Consider the following 24969-nt stretch of genomic DNA (forward strand, 5'->3'; position numbering starts at 1 on the left):
AAGAACAATAGCGGGAGTTCCCAAAACGAGTCCATCCTGAGATAACAGTTATATCTTTGACAAAGTTTGCCTCACATTGCTTACGTAGATCAAATAATTGTTTGGCAAAAGACGGTTTTTAACATTTTAACGTGAATTCCTTATTTCATCTTCATGAATTCACAATTTTAAATTTCCAACATACGGAATTCACGAATTCGTGATTTCAACTTCATGAAATCATGATTTCAACTTTAATCAAACCGAGTCTGCACTTTTCATGTAATTTTAATAAGATTAATGCTTCCGAGGAATCACTTTGTTTCCAGATTTTTACACTTCACTAATTCGCGGATTATGTACAGTTGTGCAAAGTGGTCACATTCTATAAGTGTTCCTTATAGCATATACTGTCATTCTTTACATACAGAAAATAATGTAAATGACGAATTAAGTTCTTAACCTCATTAATTAATAACCTTATTGCTTCAACGTAATACAATACAAAATGAGAAGAGAGCGTAATTGAATAGATAGTAAAAGGGACAAATGTTGTGCCTCAGCACTGCTTTTATGTTTATTTTCAAAAGCTCTTTAATTTTGTACTTTTACAATATCCCAAAAGTTATTGGTAAATTTCCTGAACCATCTTTTTCATCCGTTGCTTTTTGGCAATTAGTACACTTAGAGTGAATAAGTATTTTGTATGGAAGTCAAAATAGTACGTTGTTTACATTTTACTACCTTAAGACAAATGAGCCGCGTCACAACAAAACCAACATAATGGGTTTGCGACCAGCATGTATCCAGACCAACCTGCGCATCCGCGCAGTCTGATCAGAATCCATGCTGTTCGATTACCAACCCTATTACAAGTAGATAAACTGATAACGAACAGCATGTACCCTGATCAGACTGCGCGGATGCGCAGGCTGGTCTGGATCCATGCTGGTCGCATACGCACTATGTTGGTTTTGTCGTGACGTGGCTCAAATTAATTCAAATTTATTTCTACTTTCTTCAGATAACAAGCATTCTCTAAAACCATTATTTCAACATAAAAAAAAATCATGTTAACTCTTACTAGAGAAGAAAATTTTTATTTATTTCTTGGCTTAATGTTTCTTCAAAGATTGACAGAAAAAATGCCTACAGTTGGAAAGAGAAATTCCTATAACTCGAATTGTCTTTTTTACAATAAACGCTATATAACAACAGTTTAAAAATCTGATAACATAAGAAGATACTATAAAAAATTAAAAGAGATAAAATATGTATAATTTTATCATACACACGTCTGTTTAGTGTATACCCTTTTATCGATGAATCATTTATTGTTAGTCATTTTTATATTGACAATATCCGGTTTTATATGGCAATTTATGACCGTCTTCTATTTACACAGATTTGCAGTCTTATCAATGTTCATATTGAAAAAAAGTTGTTTTTTATTTAATGAATATAACAATATAATCACTAGAACAAGATGATTATATTTGGTGCAAATTTGATTTGATATACATAATTAAAAATTTCATGATATAACTAGATACAAAGCTAACACGTTTTTAAAAGGGTTTTTTATATCCGCCAAATTACTTGTACATGTAAATACGATCATCATCGGTAGTTTGTTTGATCAATATATGAGTGATAAAAGGTTATCGGCCGGTATGATAAATAAACAAATTGTTGTAATCAGTGGATTGATTTATTGATTTTTGTTTTATGAATATTATTATTATTGACGTCGTTGTTGTTGTTGTATTTTGTTGTATTGTTTTTGTTTCTCTTTTAGCATAAAACATAGTAACAATGATTTATAATGATATGAAATATGATACAAAATATGCAGACGACATTTTATGAAAACATTACGGAAGTTATTTGAGAATACCACAGGTATGTTATCATTCGGGTCGTTATATTATCGCTCTGTATGGCGATAAATAAGACTATGTACTTTCTATTTATAAATACAAAATAAACCGATGATACTGCGTTTACATATACTGAACCGTACTGAACCTTACAGTTTTTAAGATTTTATAAGTGTAAATTATGTTTTTAAAAAATTGTGTCAATAACGTGTGATGATATTTTAAATTGAAATTTGTGGGATACTTGGTTTTTCATGTGTCTCGGAGGATAAAACAAAAAGCTTTTCTTTGAGAGGTATATAATTTTAAACTTGACAAACAGTTCGGTGGATGTTCCTGGAGTGGGTTTAAAGTTGTTTCACACCTATATGAGGAGTGGGTGAAACCGTTGACCAAGACTTATTAAATGGAAACAATAGAGACAATGGAAAATGGTGTGGAAATACGAGTAAGGCCTAAATCAAAAGCGGAAGAGAGACCCAAGCCCGTGTTAGATAGTCTTGAACTGGGTAATTTGCTTTCAATTAGAAATGATCTTGATTTTTTTTACAAATATTTTAATTTCTATTAATTCGTCACCGTTCAACGAACAAGTGTTAGTAGGTTATGCAATAAGTGACAATTAGGTTTGATGGTTACTTTTTGTGCTGTTACAGTTTAAAATTTATATGTCTATTTACTAATTGACCCTTTATCTTATATTAAAATAAATGTAATAGTACATGAAGCAGACGTGAACAGGTTAACTACACGTTGTAAAAGTTTGCTTCAATAGTTTTTATTTTTAAGGAATGTTATATTTAACAATCATTTGTTAAATAAAAATAGTTCGCATATCAAAGTTGGGGCGGGGGCGGTATAAAAACACGTTGAATGTTCAGACTCCAGATAGATAATTATTAAATGATATAATAGATAATCAAGAATACTTGAGAAACGTCCTAAAGGGGTTTGTTTTTGTCTTCCTTTTGTGTAATACGGTGTACAAGTACGTGTATACCCTGTAGATAAATAGCAATAGTTTACAAACACAAGTAGCATATTTTAACCGAAAAAGTAGGTATGTTTATGAAATTCTTAACTCTTTTTATGAAGATAATAGTAAAAAGAATGTAATGTTCGGATGTATTCTATCAGATTTATTCCTTTATCATAACAACTCATACTAGTTGACTTTTGCAGAGAACGGTTTGGATGATGAAACAATGGATATAACAACACCAGTAACTGTTTTATTGTGTTTTGTATTTTTTACCAACTGTAATCTGCGATATATTCACTTCACTTCCATTGCACCTATTTTAAATTTCTCTTATCTAAGTTTGTAATTATATTATATCACACATTTAAGAGATAATTTTTATGTGAAAAAGGAAGATATAAATCTTTTAAACTTCTCAAATTCAGAAACAAATCTTTTGGAGACAATTTTTGCACTATCAAATTATTTAGTATGCCACTATTACAAATATTACTTCCTGTAAATCTGAAGGATTCTTCTTTTTATTAATTTGTTAATATCTTGTCATTTAACGGAAAATATTTAATTACCTTCCTGTTTCATTCAAGAGAGACAAAAATCATGTAAATGAAGTTTGTCAATGCTTTGATTGTGTTTATAATTAATAGCAAGCAGTTTTATATTTGCATGTGCCTATTATAAGTAATAAAATGTACCACTATTTATATACCCAGTTAGCGTCTTCTTCTAATAATGTCAAATTTAATCTAAGTCTAAAAATTGAAAAGAGTTTTATCAAAAAGTGTTTGTTTTGTATTCTTACCAGCAATATATTTAACAAAATCTTGAAAAAAAGTTTGGCCATTGTTTTACTTCACAAATTATAGATCATTTTATCTAAATCAGTTTAATTGCCAACTGGGATATAAGATAGATAATTGCTCAAAACTTTTATAAGGCGTGTAACCATATGCTGTATCATCATTATTTGAGTAGTTTTAAGAAAACATTTTTTCAATCATATATAATTTCAATAAGATCTGCAACATGAAATGAAACACGAATTGAGAGCTGAACAAGGACATGCAGTTTTTTATGACAAAGAAGTTTTTATCAATGAAACTGAAACGAAAGTCAGTAATAGCACGTGTGCCAAAGTTAGTGACGACGAAACCAGTGAACTGGAAAGTAAAGCTTACTCTAAAGCGGAAAATTATTCAAACGATCAAGCTGAAAATGTATTTGACTTCAGAGAAATAAATGATTCATTAGTCTTAGCTAGAAAGACGCATCCAAGACAAAAAGACGACCCAAAGACCAACATTTCGAAGTATGAAACTATGGAAATAGTTTGCTCACAGAATCTTTCTGCAAATGGTCCTGTAGATGTGAATGATTACCAGAAATTATATTGCCATAACACAAGCAAAACGTTAGAATCTGCTTATCATAATAATGAAATAAATGATAACATTGTTGCAGATGATAAGGCAGTCTTTGAAAAATGTAGAGATAGTGACATGCATTTAGTAAATGATACAAAAGGAAACAAACATTTAGGAAATGAGAAGACATTCGGACCTCAAATCAAAATAAATACTGATTCAGAAATGGAGTTATATAATCATGCAAAGCCAGATAATTTGTTTCAGAAAGATAATGGACATAAAGACCACGGTAATGTCGATGCTCTAAAATATAATGGAAGAGTAGATACTTCTAAAAAGTTGATTACCAAAACTAAACAAGACCTGCAAAATTATTCTTCGAAAAATGAGGAGGAGTCGATTTATTTAGACATGAATGGCTTTAGTAAGCGTAATGAAAATGTTGATGACTTTTTAAGATTGCATGTAAAAGTGGACGACCATACCCAAATATGTAGACCCAAACAAAGCACTTACAAACCTATTACAGCTACCACCACACTTAATGTAAGCTTTTTGGATTTAACCTGTGCTAACACAAGCTTATTATTCATTTTATATTTAACATAATATTTCTGACAATTAAAGGTAAAACAAAAACTTACATCTTTGATTTTTTAAATTGTAATATTCACATAAAAAGAATATTTTTATTCGTATTATACCACAAATTCTACATCTTAAATATTTCACCGGAATTATAATGTTAAGCGTTAAGGAATTTAGATTATAGATTCATTAAATTATCGTTATGAATAGTTATAATGACGCATATACTTCATCAAATTATTTGACGACTTTTAATAAGGAAATACATTTTATCGAATGTATAAAATCTTGAATTATTGAAATACCTTACTCAGGTTTATTGCGGACTATCTTAATTTACGTGGTGGTTTCCCAATATTTTCGTTTGTTTGCCTTTCTGTTGTTGTATTTATTGTAATCTACTTGCTTTTTAGACTAAGATGATACAAAAAGAGGGATTTCTTCAAAAGCAAGGAGGGTAAGTGAGTTGAAAGAAACAGCAAGAATACTGAAATAGTACAATATATTGTAATTCTTTCAAAGACTGTTGTATTTAATAACATGTTTTTATTGTTATATGTCATATACTGCGCGTTTGGATTGTCTACATACAGGACCATTTCATGTTCATTACGTATATGATATTGCAATTATGGTACGAAAATATTTTCTTTTTCGTATAATTGTTAAATAATTGCTTAATTCTTAATTGCTTTATCCTTTTCTTTTTTTCATATGATTTCTTCAGCGTTCATTTGTGTATTAAGTAGTTAGTAATTTGCCTCTGTCTCTTAGCTCGGTGGAAACGACATAGAATAGAAAGAATGTAACTAGTTAAATTCAAGGGGACAAGGAACTTATCTTTTACAATGTAATAATTATTTATTCGAGTATCTTGGCTTACAGGGTAGATCGAAATCAAGGCTGGAAAAAACGTTGGTTTGTTCTTGATGCAAAATCACTCAGGTACTACAGAGATAAAAAGGTAAATTATCTCTCCAGATATTTAATATCATTGTTGAAAAGCTTGGCAAGATAATTTAACAATTACTTTAAACAAACCATTTAATAATAAAGATAATCTAAATGGTCTTTGGCGGATATATATACATAAGCGTAAGTATCCAGTTACAGGAACTTATAATGGGTATTTTGATTAGTATAAGATAACGTATGCATTTACCTAGCGTCCAATTTGATTGGCTGGTTTAACAATGACACTATGTAACATTTTTTCACGTGTATTTTATACTTTCAGGAGAATTCCGTTGGACTTTCAATAAAACATGATATATAAATTTACAGTTCTTTTTATTTTGTTTTTAAATGTATGTTTTGTATGATTTAGTAGTTTTTTAATCAATTTTGAATTTGTACATTTTACGTTGTACTCCTAAATAAATGTCGTAAAAAATAAAGTTATGAATTACTGTTAGCATAATTGTGTGTTCTTATTTTATAATGTATTGCTTTGTAGAGCAGTGTATCTCTCAGAATAATTCCGGTGGCTTTGATGAAATCTGTATCCCCGGTAAATGTAAGTTGTTTAAAATCTAATAAATCTTCCTTGTATTGTGTGTATCTGAAACTAGGAAGTAAGTCATTGCCTTTCTTAACAATTATCTTAAGATTTTATATGATAGTATGTTCATATATCTTTTTCTCTTGTAATCTTGTGAACTTCCTGGTTTTATTACAGTCAAATGCGTTATTGTTTTACAGTGTCTTATCATACAAATTTCTGTCTTTATTAGCAAGCGAATATACTCGTACTTTTAACTAACTTACATAAGTCGATCCAAATGCAACGCTGTTATCACACTATCATTGACTTTATATACGTATATACCCCGTGTTGAAACTGAATATCGATATATTTTTTAAATACTAATTTAAATTTATACAAATACTTACCCTTTTCCATGATCCACTATGAGAACAGATTGAAATGAATATTTACTTTTTTTCTATGTTAGAAACCTATTAATAGTCTGTTTTACTCTCGGTTGCCAGGATGGCTTTAACACAGTGTTCATTGATTCAAACAATCTTAGGATCTGCATATTTAACAAGATAAATATACGCTATATCCTGATACGGAACTTAAGAATTACTATAAGTTTTCTAATCTTTTAAAATCAATGTACATAGTCGTGATAACACACAAACACTTTATAGAATTCAAATATTGAAGATGTTTTGTTTTGCTTTCCATGTAACACATGGTGTATACATGGTGTATACATGAAGTAAATATAAGACGTAAAATAATAATTGTCTTCTAAATAGCTTTACTTGGCTAGTGTGTAATGAACGCACGCATTTACCATAACAAGTATCAAAATAATTATAACAAACCTTTATTCGTACACACACACTTATCAGTCATGTGTTTTTATTAGTCAAAAAATATTGTCAAAAAGTACAAAATATGTTTTACTATTATTTCTTTTTAATTCAATACTATATAATATTTCTGAATTAGAAATGTTTTATATTTATTTCTCAAAAGCCTTTTCAATTTGGTGTTCTTCTATAGTTTAAAAAAACACCAAAGTTACTCATTTGACATTATTCAAAGAATCTTTTCCCTCTGTTTGCTTTTTGACACTCAGTACAGTTAAAGTGATAAAGTATTTTGTATGAATATGCAATTATGCTCCGTTTACATTTCGCTTCGTTTATGACAAATTGTGTCAAAATTAGCGTTACTCTTTGTATGTAACAAACATCTGAAGTGCTCTTAAGCCAGTATCTTCACTTAATAATGCTCATGTTTGCTCTTTCTAAAGGAGTATTCGTTTCTTAGGCAAAATGAAGGTAATGAATTTTATATTTTATCTTACAGAACAACAGACCAACCAGTATTACACCCGTAAATGTTTCAGACCTCTTTTCGGTAAAAACATGTTATTATGAATAAATTATTTCTAGGTTAAAATATTTTACAGAAAAAAACAGTGTTATCAAACATTACTCATGGGAAGCTATGTGAGCTTGTTACTTAACTGAATTGACATTAATTACTTTGCATTAGAAAAAAACGCTTTCTCATCACTTTACTAAAATTCATATATAAACAAGATTTACATGGAATTGATTCATATTTCCGAAAGTATTTCGTAACTAACCGTGTATTTCTTTCTATAGAAACATTTGTTTTTTAAATATAACACTGGTTTTGGATGACTTAATATATGATTTTCTAAATAATTTATTCTTCAGAATTCAGGTAGGCAGTATCAGTTCACATTGGAATGCAAACAACGAACGTTTCTATTTGGAACAGACAACCTCGGTTAGCATGTTTATATAATTGTGCCTTTTGGTGGAAATGATACCTCTATACATTATATAGCTGATTACCCACCTTTACTTTGTTTGTTAGTGTGGTTCGTTTTTGTTTGTTGGGTACTTTTGTGTTTTGTTTTTTATGAGTGCATTTTTGTATTTTTCACTATTAAGCCTTTTTTATTATCAATCAATTATACCATATCATTCCATTTGTTTTTGTTTTGTTTACAGAGAATTGTCAAAAGTGGCAAAGTACCTTGATGCTGGCGATTATTGATTACCAAAAGGTAATATGTATATGTTTTTGTAAAACTACTCGAAATATGCGTTGGTTTTGTACACAAAATACAAATGTTTTAAAGAAAAATCACATAACCTAAACTTATAGTATGAAAGATAAGATAAATAGAGAAGGGTGACGTTCATGGAACAGCTTCCAATGATCTCGGCAGCACATGATCAGAATGACACTCGTCTAGGCAACGATAAAAACTTGTTAACACAACTTAAAGGAGAGGAAGAGTACATTCAAAAAATATAATGCTATAAGGAATAAACAAATTTGAACAAATTAACAAGATAACGTACGAACCCTGATTTAACGTGCAAACATAAAGGGGGAATCAGAAGGGACGAGGAAAGTTGGGTAGGGATTAAGGACTCTTTTCTTATGATCTGAGTATTATTTACATTACAGTCATTATTGTATCAAATAAAATATGTTCCGTGTATAAAGATAAAATTATCAAGTATACTTTTAACTATGATATAAGAAGTATACAAATTAATCTTATTTTAGGTCGACCATTGCATAATATTCATTTTAAGGCATAACTGTAATTTTTTCTCTGATAATGATTTAAGGGAAACAAGACTGACATACCATATGGAGGTGAAATGAATTCGCCAGATATTTCTGTGAGTAAATCATTTTTAAATTCTTGCACGATCATGTTTCGCAATGTTTGCTTCAATCAGAAACAAAGGAAACATTTGATCTCTTATACATATGAAAAATCTCTTAGTCATTTTATAGATTATATAAAACAGAGACATAACTCTTACATTTACTATTCAAATTCAAATAATGTTTTCATTCACTTGCTTAAAATAGATAATTTCGGGTTGGCAAATGTGCCTTACCCAGGCAAGATAAATTGGCATTGATTGTGAAACCTACGGAGTAAGTGATTGAGACGGTATCCGAGAATGATATCTTTATTATCTAGATGCTTATACTTTGTCAACACGAATGCATCAACTTGCAAATGTAATAGTATTCGTCTCTCGCCAAAAGATAATGATCTTCATCAATTATTATATTGGTCATTGAAACAAAAATATAATTTTAACTTTATATCCCCTTTACGGATATTGTTATATCATAAATACCCGTAGACAGACACAAAAATAAATCAGATTTCAGAAATGGGTTGTAAATTTAACAGAATACTGAACATTATCTTTTTTAAACAGGGCCCTGTGAAGTTTGACAATAACAAGACACGGTATTATGTAGCTGTCAAAGGGAAAATACTCCGATACTACCACAACATCGAGGTTTGCTACATGTGCAGAAGTTATCTCCCATTTCGACATTGTTTTCATAAATGATCAACTGAGTGGCGCACATAAATTCACATTTTTTATATTTTGTTTGAGTGTACATTTATATAAAATCGTAAAGGGTATAAAGCTTTATCAGATGAAATATTTTAACAGAGTTTGTTTTCATAATTAATTGACCATTAATTTCACAATTAAAGTTTTTTAACATGCATGCATTAAAATGTACGAAAACATGATAAAATATTGCGGACCAAATATTATGCTGCTGTTTTAGTCGAGTTTAAACAAGATAAAATATTGCGGAACAAAATATTATGCTGCTGTTTTAGTCGAGTTTATACTGTTTTAGTAAGGATTTTATGCATGCGCCATTTGCAAAAAAGTAAACATACCGACATATTGTTTTTTTTTTCATTCAGTCATATCGAAATTATCCTCTTTTTTTTCAAAAATTCAAACAAAACAATTACAGAGATATAGTTTTATACAATTTAAGCTTTACTTATTTTGAAAATATATTCTCCTTTATTTCTAAATTAAGCAAAGTACCAAATGAATGTACGTTCAATTGACAATGTCACATTTCACTTTTATTTTCCTTCTGTGTTTTAATTATTTTCTATCTTTTTTCTATTTGAATGAACGTAATCGTGTAGATTAAGCTTATATGAATCCAGAAGTGTTCCTATGCATATTTGAATATTCCAGGATTACTCGGTAGACTGCCCTATTCATGAACTATCTATGGATATGACTTCGGTCAAAGAAATCAGAAAAACATCACTACAGTTAGACAGTCCCCCTGACCAAAAATTTATGTGCGTGAAAATCTTTCATTCATGTTTAAATATTTATTCAGCTTAAAAATAAATTTATCTTAATGTTTTATATATGAATATCCTTATATAAAGTGAAAATTGACCTTGTTTAAATTTCTCAAATTTTTAAGTTAAAACATATTCGTATTTTATTTCAACATATACATGTAAAATATAATACAAATGATAAGTATATAACAAAAAGCAAATTGATTGGGCAACAAGTTCTAGCAACATTAGATTTAACCTTTAGCCATTTGACATTTTATTGCTTATCATAGAAAAAAAACTATATTGTGTTCTGTTCTGTTTTATTAAGACTGACTTTTGAGCAAGAGAATGATACACAAGAATGGAAGACCTGCCTTGAGGCAGCCAAATTAAGAGCTCTCGGTGACGACAAAGTAAGCGCTAACATGATTTAAATTTGCTCTTCTTGAAAGCACGTCTGAACAAGGTTGTACTGTTTATGCAAATGTAACTTGTTTACACATAAAAAAAACAACGAAAATATATTGATATTAAAGCAATTGATTTATTATAAATAATTTTATTATTTTAGTTCATTTTTTATTGATTAATATCCATGTTCAAATAAATGTGTTGATATTTTATTTTACGGATGATTGTTCTTGATATAAAGAAAGCAATTGCTTTCTTTTGATAAAAATGTCTTATTTTCTAGTCACAAATAATTTATAAATATCAGGTTATTCTAAAAGTTTGGCAGAACAATGATAACAGAATTTGTGCAGACTGTTATGCTCCAGGTAAATGTAAATGTTTATATTTATTTATTTGGACGACTTTTTTTAGCTTAAGTGGTTACCATAAATATGGTATCATGTATTTAACTTATTTTTAACCGGTATAATGCAGTTTTAACACATAATCTGAAAAGAAACTTTATATCTTTTCCATACATAAAAGTATCAAAGACAGAGTACTGTTGTGTGTTTTTGTGTTTATTTTTTCAAATAAAGATTTATCGCCGCCCACTAATACTGTCGCGCTTTTAAATTGGCTGCAATTGATACATTTTTTTTCAAATTAAATTAGTTATTGCTTCAAATGATATTTCATCATTCTGATACCTCTTAAATGTCACTAATGCATCACAGTTTATACGTAATAAGTAAATGAATGATTTCAGACCCAGAATGGGCGTCAGTCAACCTAGGAATTGTGATATGTACGAAGTGTGCAGGTATACCTCTTCTCTTACTAAGTCTGTTTTGTTTGTTTGTTTTGTTGTTGTTGTATTTTTAAAGGAGGGTGTTGTTGTTGTTTTATCATTTATTTTGATGGTGTTGTTTTTTGGTGTGTTTTTATTGCGGACTTCCTAACTCATAGATATCTAGGTAATATAGAAGTTCTTAGCATTGCTGTTTAAGCACTTTTAATATTTTGAGAATTTCGTAGCCACATAAAAGAGACGAAACGAAAAGCGTCAAAGAATATCTGGTGTTACATATTGTTCCTATAGTCACTTAAATGCCCATAGGTTGACATATCATTGCTAATAAAAATTTACAGAAAATTCAGGAATGATTTATATTAAATAAAGTATCTTGTTTAATTAATGAAGTATGAATACAACCTTATTAACTTAAACTTGTTTTTAAAAAAAACGTGTTCAGATTTTAAACCTATTTACTGCTTTAGTTGTACCTGACACATCAAATTTACAAATATTATGACAATTAAAATTTTCTAACAAAATATGACAATTTATTTTAGCTTATTTTATTTATATTAATCCGGTTCCTTTTTGTAGGTCCACACAGAAGCCTTGGTGTAAAAAGATCCAAAGTGAAGTCACTTCGAATGGATAATTTATCTAAAGAAAACGAGAATATATTAAAAGTAGGTTTACAAATAATAATCAAATATTTTATTATGATTATTTTCTTAGGTTATATTGGAACAGGTAAAGGTTCTTTGGCTGTAAATTGGCCTTAATGAGCTATGCTATTTATAGAACAAGATCTGTCCTTGGTTTAGTTTGATAATTGAAAAAATACTTTACACGGAATTTTGTTACTATGCTACTGCAAATGAGCAGACGTTAATACCTGTACCAGGAGGCATGCTGGAGGTCAGCAAAGGGTCACAACACCAGCGCATGATCAGTTTTTGGTCGTTTAGACACGCCTTGCAAGGTTTTCAACAGCAACTTATCTTCGAAATGATATTGCTAATGCTGCTAGGGTCCGTGTTTCAGCACAGACGGTACGGAGAAGGCTACATGAAGGTAATTTGCGGTTAAATAGACCTTGAACATGTATCCCCTTAACGCGTCGACATCGCCAGACCCATTTGGAATGAACCATGGAGCATACATGGTGGACCGTGCAACACTGGAGACACATTCTGTTCACTGAGGAGTCCAGGTTCTGCTTAGACTTCACAGATAGGCGTGCTAAAGTCTGGAGAAGACAAGATGAACGGTTTCAGACTGCAAATATTGTTGAGCATGACTGCTACGGAGTTATAGTATTAAGAGGCATTTGCTAGGATGGACTAACCGACCGTGTTGTGCTAAATAGAGGCACATTGACAGAGCAGCTATTCATAGACGACATCTTAGACAACCAGGTTAGGTTGTATGCTAGAGCAGTTGGCGATCAGTTCATTTTAATGAACGATAATGCTCGCCTCCGTGGGGCCAGAGATGTCAAGACTACCTAGAGAGGGAGACTATTGAGCGCATGGACTGGCCACCTTGCTTACCTGACTTAAATCAAATAGACCACATTTAGAATGAGCTGCAGGTTAGAATTTCAGTCCATCAGCTGCAATCAAAAACCATCCGGGAGCTTGAAGCCATGTTGATCTAAGAATGGACAGCCATACCTGTAAGAATGATCAGAAACCTAATAGGGAGCTGAAATATTCAAAGAGGGGGTCATCCTCCTCTCTATTCACAAAACCAGTGTAAAACGCATTGATAGAGTTAAACTCGTCCTTAAGCTGAAATGATAAAACAGTCAATCAACATTTTAAACATTTTGTAAGGCGTTAATAAAATTATCCCAAAACATATCAACACTCAAACATAGTATAAATAGCAAAAGTTGAGTAGTATACTAGTATATTTCAAAAAGTATTGACTGTTATAATGGTGATTGACCAACAGTTGATTTTGGAAAATTATTAGGATAAAATATAAGTCTGAAATACAAAAAAAAACTGCTTCACATCTTTTTTATTATTTGAACGTAACAGTGTAAATTCCAATATTTTCTTGGGCCAATCGAGTTATTTATCGTTCATGCGAAGTGAATAACACACATAAAAGGAATTATGTTAAAATGTAAACATTGTTGCTTGACGTTCACATTTTCACACACTATTTACCCCTGGATGGGCATAATGTTACTTTAAGAAAAAAAGAAAAAGAACTTAAGATAGTTTTACGAAGTAACTTTCTTTCAAGGTATTAGAAACTATCGGAAACAAGAACAGTAACCTATTTTGGTGTAAGAAAGTTGAAGACTCTTGGATTGTTAATGAAGAAACTCCTTCAATAATTAGGCAGAGATATGTCGAAGAAAAATATTTGAAAAAGACATTCGCCGATATTATGCTTGTCGATAGTAAAGAGGAATTGAATATGGTAAGAAAATTATTTATTGAGTGAAACATGAACATATTGAATCACAAAGTAGAACAATATTTTATAGTTATTGAAATACCAAAAAATGAAATAATTGTGCTGTCATATTAAGCATTTATGTTATGCGAAACATGCTGAAAGAATTTATCGTTCTAGGTAATTTTAAAGTGTTTCAAAATATGTTTTATGTTTTTTCTAGATACATATTTTTAGGTAAAGTTCCCCTCTGAAGTCTTCAGAAAAGATAATGTTAAATATTCTAGATCCAAATGGAATCTTTGATATGTTATTTAAAACAGCAGACCGGTTTGAAAAAGTCTAAGAACATAGTACAAACACATTTACATTTTATATGTGTATTTTTAATTCTCTAGGCACTTTATTCGGCGGTAGCAGCTGAAAATATCATAGCAACAATGGTGGCACTGTTCTCCGGTGCTGATGTATGTATATATAGTGTCATTTATAAAGCTGGCAGGTTTTTTAAAGAGGGCACCAACTTTACTGGTCCCGTAATAGAGAATGTAGTTTCTCATACTTTTTATTCAAATTAACCATATTTACCAGTGAGAATTTCATAGATTGCAAGCAATTTCTGTGATTGAAATATTTTACTCAATGATGAGCATAGTTTATCTTTAAGCAAGTTTTGCTCTTATTGCAATTTGGTAAGTTCATTTAAACCTAGTAAAAGTGTGTTATTTTTTAACATGATAGTACAATTATAACGAATATTAACTGAGATAAATAACTCTTATACATGTGATTTGTGATAATGTTTAACTTTTTTTCATTTCTTTTAATTTTTGACAGTGTAACAATACTATTACAATGAAATGCTTTTAAATGCCTATAAATTAAACAATACTTTTTGATACAGCACACTATGTAGAGTAACAGTAACTTATCAACTGTTACAGATGTTATATTATCATATCCGCCTTTTGCAGTAAGAAATGTACATATTGTTACATATTTTGATAACGTTTCAAGATTGTATTTCTAGAAATCTGAGTATATAATTTTAAAAGTGAAATGCCGTAAGTTAAAGAGCGGCAACTATCTCATGCTCCATGTATAACTTTCTTTATTATAGATGAATTCGATATGCCCTGGCCAGAGTAAATCTAGTAAGTTTTCTTATATTGCACTATACCTACATTAACATATTCAACACAGATATCGATTTTGAAAACTAAATAAGTAATAACTAGAATGATGGAATCAATATGTCATGACATACATTTACATAGTTACGCTGCAATGCAAATTCCAAAAGTCTAACATAAATAAGACAATTGTATCAAATAAAAACTGTACACAGAAAAGTTAATAAACTTTGGTGTTTTTTTTTAAATAATTTCACACACATGAAAATATCTGTAATATTTTCAAGCTGTATATTTCCAGGCACTTACCTGTGTATTTCTTAATCCTACACCAGCTGATCTTGTGCAATGAACTTGTCATTTTTTATTTTGGACAATCCAATTCAATTTAACGGTTTTCAGTATTAAAATACAAAATTGAGCTAGCAACAGTATGGAACCTTGCCAGACTGCATGGAAAGATTGTAACATTATAAGTTTGCCTGGTAATTTACTAAATTAATGTTTAAAGCTAATCTTTTTTGTTCTAGCAGCTTATGCGTTATTATTTTTTCCTTCATTTAGTTCTTGAGGTGGCAAACGAAACAAATAATCCAGTTTTAAAGGTGAGACAAACCTTTTTGTATTTGATGAAAAAGATATACATGATAATATTTACAAAAGATAAAAGTACTCAACACTCAGAATTTGAAAAATATAAATAAATAATATTTCTAAGAAAAACAGTTTTAAAAAAAAGCATTTAAATAATAATCATAGAAAGGCACATTTTTAAAGAATTATAAATTTTTATAATTTCATTTATGATAATGTACTTTTCCATTTTTTTCAGGAGTTCTTAGAACAGAATAAAAACACCGGTAAGACAATTTTGTCTAACACCTTATCATAGACTTAACCGACATAATATAATAGTATCTTAAACATGAGAATATTTCAATCCGTAATACCTTTATAGCTAAGAAGGTGTATTTTCCTTCTTATTCTTTTAATTCGTGGTGTTCTTGTCGTTGCTCTAAGTGAAGGACCAGGATATATAAAATACATCAGATTTTTAGATATGTCTTAGAAGTCAGAAAGTAACAACAAAATGCAAGAGAAGTAAAATATTCCAACAAACTTAATGCATTTCATAGATGAATCGCTTATGCTAGTTTTAACTGATTATGTATTGAAATATCTGTACACGTCTAATAAGTATACAATGTGTTAAAATGGTACCTCTTTTTTATATTACATTATGGTTAAATCAACGTTTCATTATTTCAAAATGTTATAAGCAAAATATATTGTTGTATCCTTTTCAACAGACTCAATTTCTTTGCACAAATGTTTAAGACAATTTCTGAAAATCAGTCAGGTTTTAAGGCTGATAGATAACTGTAATTTGCTTTTGTCGATTTCGAAAAGTGTTTTGACGCTATTAATAGACAGCATTTGTGGGATATATTAAAACAGAAAGGTATCTATCAAAATCACTCCTGAGTATGTATGAAGGTGTGAAGGCATGTATACGCTGTAATGGCTCAAGAACTGGTTGTTAACAGTACTGTGGGGGTTTGAAGCAGGGCTTTTTGGCAAGTCCGACTTTGTTTTGTTTTTTTATTGATGAACTGGAACAATTATTGCCTAAGAGTAATGTACAAGGCATACAGCTTCATCCTAATATGCTTCATTTATATATGTTAATATTTGCTGATGATGTAGATTTAATGTCCAACACTGTAGTTGGTCTACAAAAACAATTATACGTTTTATCAAACTTTTGTACTGATTATAAGGTCAAGGTAAACGAAGCAAAAACGAAAATTAAAATCAAGACATAAAAAGTGGTTTTATAGAAACACAAGATTAGAAGTTGTTAAAAAGTTTTGTAACGTAGGTTTAATACTGACACAAAAATTCTGAATTCTATGGCCCACGAAAAAGCAAAGCGTGTATTGATAACTATTTGTAAATTCATTGTATCATCATGGCCAGTTACTGTCTCTTTAAAATTTTTGTTAATGATATTTTTTCTCAACTATCATATGGATCTGAAATTTGGGGTCTAAATAAATTTTATAAACTTGAACGGGTACAATATTATGCTTGTAAACGGTTTATGTGCGCAAAACAAAAACCATCAAATTGTGCTGTTTTAGGTGACTGCGCTTGGTATCTATTATATGTTAAGACTTACCAAAGAGCTATAAGATATTGTTTGAAAATAATAAAGATGCTTTACAAAGAATTGTAAAAAAATGTTATATAATGATGCTGAATGATGTCTCAAATGGTTCTGTCAATTGGGATCATCAGTGAAAAACTGTTTAGAAAGATACGGATTTGGTTTTGTGTGGCTTAAACAAGGTGTACAAAATGAAAATGTATTTTCAAATGTTTTTGTAAATAGAGTGAAAATACAAGCCTTCAAGAGCGGAATATGAATGTTGACGATAAAAGTTACAAATTGTTTAAAAATGGTTTTTCTTTTGAGCATTATTTAAATGTTTTGGATTTGAAAAAAACATCGATTTGTATACACTTTGAATTGGCAGTCTGGATATTGAAGTAGAAAGGGGAAGATATACACATACCCCAAGAAATGAACGAACTGCGATAAAAACAGTGTGGAAAATCAATATCATTTCTTACTTATATGTGACTGTTATGATGATTTACGCAATAATTACCTGCCAAAGAAATATTACATGCAACCAAACTTGAATAAGTTTAACATAATTATGTCAACAACAAATGAATATCTTATTAAATCTGTCGCTGTTTTTTTTTGTATTATGCATATGATAAAAGATACCAATATCTGAAAAATATATAATATGATCAATGTTGTAACAATATATCTATAAATAACAATATTAATAATAATGTGTTGTATTAAATGGTTAATATGTGAATTGTTATGCACTTACTATCCTCTGTTAATACGTTGTGTATTATATTTTGCATTATTATGGGCTGCAAATAAATTTTGTTATGGTCATTGTCATTAACTGCAGTGTATAACGATTTTTTATAAGAAATTGTACATATGTATTTTTCATTTAGATGTAGCCACAGTTGTATATGTGGACAGTGCAAATGAAAAGGTATGTGATAAATGGAATACCGAAACCTTATTTAAACTAGTTTTTCCATTGTAATATTAATATTCAGGTAAGTTGAAATAAAAACGTTTTATAATTAAGTATTATCCTAAACTGACAGAGAAAAGTTTTATAAATAAGTATTATCTCTAAAGGAAAAAGACAAGTTTCATAGTTAGGTATTATTTTCAAATGAAAAAGAAAAGTTTTACGATTTGTATTTATTTTATATTCACAATCGATATAACATGTACATGTTTAATAAAGTTGATATTATAGAACTAATGAAATTCATCAATGTGTTGTTTCAGTCATTCTCCGATCTATCGAAGAAAACAGCAATCTACCGAGACGGCTATTTATACAAGACAGGACCTAACCTCAAATGTAAGTGCCTTCTATATTTAAAAATAACAACCCGATGACATTTATCAACGTTATGGGAAGAAATCAAACTTGTAAAAATAAAAAATTTGTAATGGTCAATTTTGTCTGTACGAAAGCCGTAGAGTATGGTCATTAGATAAAATAATGAAAAGGGATAATAACGTGAACTTAAGTAACATTCCATAAGTATTGATAAATTGCGGTCATACAGGATTTTAATGAGCATATCTGTATGATTAGCTTCCCTTAGATTATATGTTGTCTTAACTTTGGTTCCAGTCTGTCGATTTTTTATGTGCTTCTGTTCGGAAAATCAAAATAATCAAAAACAGGAACGATGTATGAAATAGCGCGTATGTTATGAATAAGCAAAAATATCAACGCCTGAATCCCAGGCTAATGCTGTCTATCAATGTTGACGTAAATACCATATAGTTTAATAGCCCAGACATACTTCTAGGTGTGATGTCATTTATTATGTCATCAATGACTGTGTATTATTATTCCGTGTAAACAAGTAAGGGATAGAAAAGTTCAAGTCTTGCCACCTGATAAGAAGACTGTTATTGTAGATCTGCAATTAAAATGATTTAAACCAAATAAAATATGTGAGACATTGGATATAAGGTATTTAAAACTTTCAAAAAGAACTTAAATCACCCGGTTCTGTGGAAAATTAATCAAGAAGTGGCAGACTTGCATTACTGACAGGGAGGGGTTACCGTGTTTTAGAAAGACTTTTGGAGAAGAACAGGAGAAGTACACCAGATCTGAATATCATTTAAAACATTTGGTTGTTTACAAAAACTGAAATTCACAAAAAAGACTGACATTTATTTATCCTTAGTGTGATCTTTTCAAACATTTTCAAGACATTTAGACCAGCATTTCACCTGAGCACATTCAGAATCTGTATAAAAGCATCACAAGAAGAATTTTACAAGTGATTTCTTTAAACAGACACCTTAAAAAGTATTAAGGCAAAAATTGTAAATGATTTACTGCAAATGTTGATTTAGTTACTGCCGTTTTTAAATTTTGATATCACTGTTTACATGACCGCCGTTATAACCATTCCTTATGGCATGTTACTGTAAGGCGTAATGACGCTATTCAAGGCATTAAACGTGAAAAAGGACGTTTAAGTAATGGAAAAAAAGAGTTATAACGAAAAACAAAATGCGTAGTAACGCATAACAAAATGCAGGAATCAAAGCATAACTACGCGATTAAAAGTTGTAAAAGCGCGAAAGAAATAACGTTTTGAACAATTTAAAGTTCAACTATTAGATGGAGTATTGAATACAATATGTTTACTAATAATTTACAGCTTACAAGAAAAGATGGTGTGTTCTACATTATGGCAGCCTAACATACTTCAGTGACAAAGAGGTATTGCTAACATATCTTAAGTATTGAACAATCTCTGGTATATATTTAACACTTCTTCCCATTCTTATCTTTGAGTTCAAATACCTCATAATTATAAGCTCTTATTGTATACAATGTGATACAGAAAATAAAGCAAAATATATGTAATTGATTCTGTTAGTTTTTGTAACAAGTCTTTAAGGCTTTTAGTATGCTACCAGATAAGTATCAGACAAACTCAAACACTTTTTTCGGGGGGCAGGGGGGTGTGAAAGAAAAGTGATTTACTAGTAAATTAATATTGTTTACTATGCGTAAGATGGTTTCAAAACAGTGTTCCGATTAAGCTTGGGACATTTAGCACCCTCAATTATCAATTGGTAGTTCCAAATAGTCCATTACACAGATTAAGTGGGATAATGTGAGAAATTTTTCCTTTCCTAAATGTAATCAGTGTGAAGTACAATTTGGTATAATTTTATCATTTTTATTATCTTTCTTTTTCGTTGTCTTGATTTTTGTTTGTTTGTTTTTAGTTTTTTTTCTGTTTTTGTTAGTAGAATATTCTAAGGACCATATTCTTTTGAAATGTCATTCTTTTTCTATTCATAATTTCACATGATAGGGATCAGATCGGGGATCTGTGAACTTAGCTGATGCAACGAGTGTATCCATAGTTACAGGACAGAGGTAGGCAAACAACTTAATGAATAAAGCAGAATAAAGCTGCAACATATCATACAAACATATAGATAGAAATAAGTCGACTATAACAAAATCGTTATTTCACATTAAATGCCAAAAAGCGTTTCTTTTGCTTCAAATACAGAAAAGTAATACAAATTGATTCACGAATTTCACGTTTCATTATATATGAGATATATGTACTATAGTCAAACAATTTTCGTTGATTGTTTGAACGATTTACTTTTATAATAAAAATATTTAAAATGGATTGTTTGGTATGTGCTATATTATTTGATAGCTTGAAATATTTATTTTTTTGTAGAAAGTACAGTTTTGACATCGACTTGCAAACGAAGAATCGGACATATCGTTTTGCTGCTCCAGATGAAACAATGTTTGGAAAATGGCTGAACGTTGTTATTCAGGTTTGCCAAAATATTGTTATTGAATTTTCACTTAGATATAATCATATGAAATAAGGAACAAATTGGAAATTTGTAAATGTAACTGTATTCTCTTGCACCTCATATCTGATGTTACTCGAAATAACTATTATAACGAGGAAATCAGCAAAGATGATGTTTCGACTGATAGCTGCACTCTTTTTAGAGCCGATATCCATCATTGTCTTGCATGTTAAAGACATGTATCTGCACTAATTCTATGAACAGTTGTTGATAAGCGCTAGCGTTGCTAAGTAAATTCTGTTCTTACAAAATGTTTGTAATTTTGATCCAGGTCATATGTCCGTATGAAAGCGAGGGACTGGAGCGAACCTTAATTGCTGGATACTTCTACTTTAAAAAACAGTTGACATTTTGGGCAAAAGTATGGCTTGTCCTTGACGCACATGCCTTACATATACGACACAGAGTAAGCAGTTTAGTTAATCAGTTTCGTAATCAAATCATTCGCCGAGGAGAGTTGTGGATTTTTTAAATTCAGCATTACAATAAATAAGTATTGTTTATACATTTATTTCGATTGTGTAAGCTGTTTTAAACTGACAGACACACTCTCGAACCAACTACTAAGCAATACATTAAAGAATTCTTGCTCAAAGACTACATAAAAAGTTTTTTGTTTGCCTCTTGTTAAGTTTGAACCACCCATGTGACAATCATTCCTTTGATTTAAATGAAATATTTATTAAATAAGACTATGTGGTGCCCATTTAGTTATCATTTTACATACACATGTATTTTTACAGGACGACTCAACTGTTCAAACTATAACAATATCAAGTCAAATGAAATGTCTGCTGTTCAATGTAGGAAAGCATTCAGGTAATTATGCATGGGTCATGCCTGTTCTTGATAGTACTTCATGATAAATGTTGTCCATTTATTTGTATATGCTTGTATATGATCCAAATAAGAATCATTATAATAAAAGTATGAAATATTTTCAGATCAATTTAAATATTTGACGTGTATAACGTCACTGTGACGTGTATAACGTTACTGTGATGCATCAGTAATGCTAAGTTTTTTGAAAAACTTTAATTGATCTTTATTTGCTTTCATTTCTTTGCTCTTGTTGGTTGTAATTGTAATGATTTTAAATAATAAAAAGAACCTGCATAAATATAGTGCACACTGGGTATTCATATTTCTCAAATACTTATGATAGCTTTGTGTTTCTTCAATTTGATTTACGGAAAATATCAAATAACTCGTTCATACGGAAGCCACTGATAAATAATCATGACAATGATCATATTACAAGAATGATTTATTGTTAATAATTATTTTGCCTTCAATCATTATACAGAAAAGACTGAAGATGTAATAAGACAACTTGATACTAACCAATCCATAGAGCTAATATCAGCTGAAGGGTAATATTTTACATTAATTTACATTAACATTGTTATCTTTCAATGATTTATATGGAGTTTAAATCCGGGTGTATAGCAATCCTTTGATTAATAGTCCGTCGCGTGTACAACTCGGTCTCATCAGCACATTATGAATTGTGTAAGTATATTAGATAGCATGCCAAGAGCTTTTAAAATTTGTTATCATATTTGACATGAATTTTTAGAGGATCTGAAATAAATTAAATATTACATTGAAGTACAACTGTTGACACGATATTTATAAAAACACGTATGTAAATCCGAAATTTATTACATACTATAAGCAAGTAATCCTCGAATCCATTTCGCACTTTGATATCTACATGCAAATTAATGTACTGCTAGTTTTAAGACAAAAGTTATTGTCTATATCAATATTTCTTAAAATTCTTAATGACATATAGACATATATGTTATGATAGAACAAACATAAAAAGATGAACTAAAATAATATCATTTGACACAGGTTTAATTCAAAATAAAATTATATTTCATCATTTTCGTTATTGCATTCAATTTTACTATTTTTCAACTATTTTTAGGCACGTCGTGGCTTATTTTCAAGGAATGGCTCTCAAAGAAACCAAAAAATTGTTGTGCTTGTTAGAAACGGCAATATCAGACCATTTATGACACAGTCGGTTACATGAAATGTGAATATAGAAGAAACGTTCAAAACTATGTTTTCATTTCTTCTTAGATGTAGACAATCTGATAAAACTCAACTCGGCTAAGGCTGACACAAATAACAAAGAAACAGTTATATGTCAATGTAAATTAGTCAAATGACTTAAATAATATTCTTAAAACTCCTATAAAACATAAATAGTATTATGAGACAACTGATTGAAACTATTTTTAAATAATCACGTGTATTCATACGTACTTTTATACTCATGAAGATTACTTTAAATGAATCGAACGTTTCTTGCCATTATAGATAACGAAAGAGAGAACTAGTGTGCTCTAGGCAGATTGTTCGTTATATGGCTAATTTATTTTTTACTTTGCGCCATGGACAGAATATGTAGAAAATTATGTTTGTTTTATGCTGGATTACAAACCCGGCGAGTGTTGACCTAAGTGGGCGGATTCAATCACTTAGCATGTGGACGATTATAAAAACAAAAACAACATTTAAAGGTCTAGTTTCGTTATTATAGACTCTTAAAGAATCCACTTCTGATAAAAGTGTCTTACTTATAAATATTAATTGCATTAATTGTTTCAAATGAAATATACTTGATAGTAAATTGTATGGGGATTTTTTTTAATATAAATATTACGCCATATATCGTTGTTAAATACATACACATTATACTTATGGTTTAATGTGGGTTATCAAACCGCTGTTTCGTTCATGGGTTCCCTTTGGAATTCATAAAAAACAAAATATCATTTAAGTTCAGTTTCTTTATAGATTTTAAGATTCTATTTAATATGTTTAATAAAAAATAAGTAATTGCATTTATTTATTTCAATTTAAATTTGATAGCGAACCTGATCACGTATTCCTTGGGTAAAACATTATCTTTTTCTATTAAACTTTTAATATCTATATATCTATTAAAATAATAAAAAAGTAACATAGCACAGCATTTTAAAGTAAATCTTATAAGCTTTACATGTCGAAGACGATCAAATGCGGTCTTCAGTAGTTATGTTATGCTTAAACAGAAAGACATGTTAAATTAGAGTTAAATATAAGGTGAAATCTATTCATGCTGTTTGTAGACCACATTGATATGGTTCTGTCCTGTGCCTTTTACTTTTCGAAAGAATCTAAGTATCTAAATTGTGCTGATTCAAATTACAAGTTTAAACAATGAAGTGCTCAACAACAAATAAATTGAAGTGCTCATAAACAAATAAATAAGGTTAATAAGGTGACACTTTGTAAGACTGTTGTATACATTTTTGTAGATAACTAAAACAAGTTAGGCAGACGTTATCATCGTCAAGAATATTGCAAGTGCCATTAATGTGGTGAAAAACAAGTAAATTATAAAGAAAATAAAGTCTGTGCACGACACAATATCGGACCAGTCATGCCCATCTTTGCCGGAACTGTCCGTCCCGATGCTACTTTCAAGACTTTCACTCGATTGTTCCTCACTCAATTGTGATTCATTGTCTTCATAGTGCAATTGTTTCTCTTGCTTTGTCTCATCATCATCAAGCAAAGAAGCTGTGTTGTAATGTTGGCTTAATACAGACGCTGGCCTTTTGCGACTAACTATAGACATAGGGCGTTGTGTCAAAACTGAAAGTGCTCGGCCATCCATTCTTGAACCTGGTCGACTTGTTCCAACCGAGATTGCTCTACCAGTTCTAGCTGAAGTAAGTCCACAGTCCTCTGAGGAGAACAATCTATTGACAGATAATGGCCG

General features: G+C 30.1%; 1 protein-coding gene across 5 annotated transcripts; it reads left to right on the forward strand.

Annotated features, from left to right (window-relative positions):
• Positions 1-1735: 1735 nt before the first annotated feature.
• Positions 1736-23909, forward strand: LOC132737493 (arf-GAP with Rho-GAP domain, ANK repeat and PH domain-containing protein 2-like). 5 transcript variants are annotated; one of them, XM_060724785.1, is made up of 30 exons: positions 1910-2368; positions 3042-3082; positions 3859-4754; positions 5210-5253; positions 5682-5760; positions 6253-6312; positions 7624-7674; positions 8001-8073; positions 8301-8356; positions 8934-8987; positions 9546-9629; positions 10347-10456; positions 10776-10860; positions 11166-11226; positions 11610-11663; positions 12234-12322; positions 13896-14075; positions 14450-14518; positions 15172-15205; positions 15749-15789; positions 16017-16044; positions 18236-18276; positions 18585-18660; positions 19991-20052; positions 20657-20721; positions 21041-21143; positions 21457-21591; positions 21929-22004; positions 22492-22558; positions 23122-23909. In XM_060724785.1, the coding sequence occupies exons 3-30, from the start codon at positions 3873-3875 to the stop codon at positions 23210-23212; spliced, it is 2850 nt and encodes a 949-aa protein (XP_060580768.1). In that variant the 5' UTR covers positions 1910-2368; positions 3042-3082; positions 3859-3872; the 3' UTR covers positions 23213-23909. The 5 variants fall into 5 exon arrangements, with proteins under 5 accessions (XP_060580772.1, XP_060580767.1, XP_060580768.1 ...); XM_060724784.1 differs by lacking the exon at positions 3042-3082 and having other exon boundaries at positions 1909-2368; XM_060724786.1 differs by lacking the exon at positions 3859-4754 and having other exon boundaries at positions 1923-2368.
• The last annotated feature ends 1060 nt before the right edge of the window (positions 23910-24969 follow it).

The sequence above is a fragment of the Ruditapes philippinarum genome, unplaced genomic scaffold (genome assembly GCF_026571515.1).
Source record: "Ruditapes philippinarum isolate M1 unplaced genomic scaffold, ASM2657151v2 ctg765_1_1_1_1, whole genome shotgun sequence".
Taxonomy (NCBI): Eukaryota; Metazoa; Mollusca; class Bivalvia; order Venerida; family Veneridae; genus Ruditapes; species Ruditapes philippinarum.

What these genes read in the sequence shown, in the direction of transcription:
- LOC132737493 (XM_060724784.1), top strand. Translation starts at nt 2,266, where the DNA reads ATGGAAACAATAGAGACAATGGAAAATGGTGTGGAAATACGAGTAAGG. An exon ending in TGAATTCGCCAGATATTTCT is followed by an intron (nt 8,988 to 9,545) that starts GTGAGTAAATCA and finishes TTTTTTAAACAG; the next exon opens with GGCCCTGTGAAGTTTGACAA. An exon ending in CAATGTAGGAAAGCATTCAG is followed by an intron (nt 22,005 to 22,491) that starts GTAATTATGCAT and finishes ATCATTATACAG; the next exon opens with AAAAGACTGAAGATGTAATA.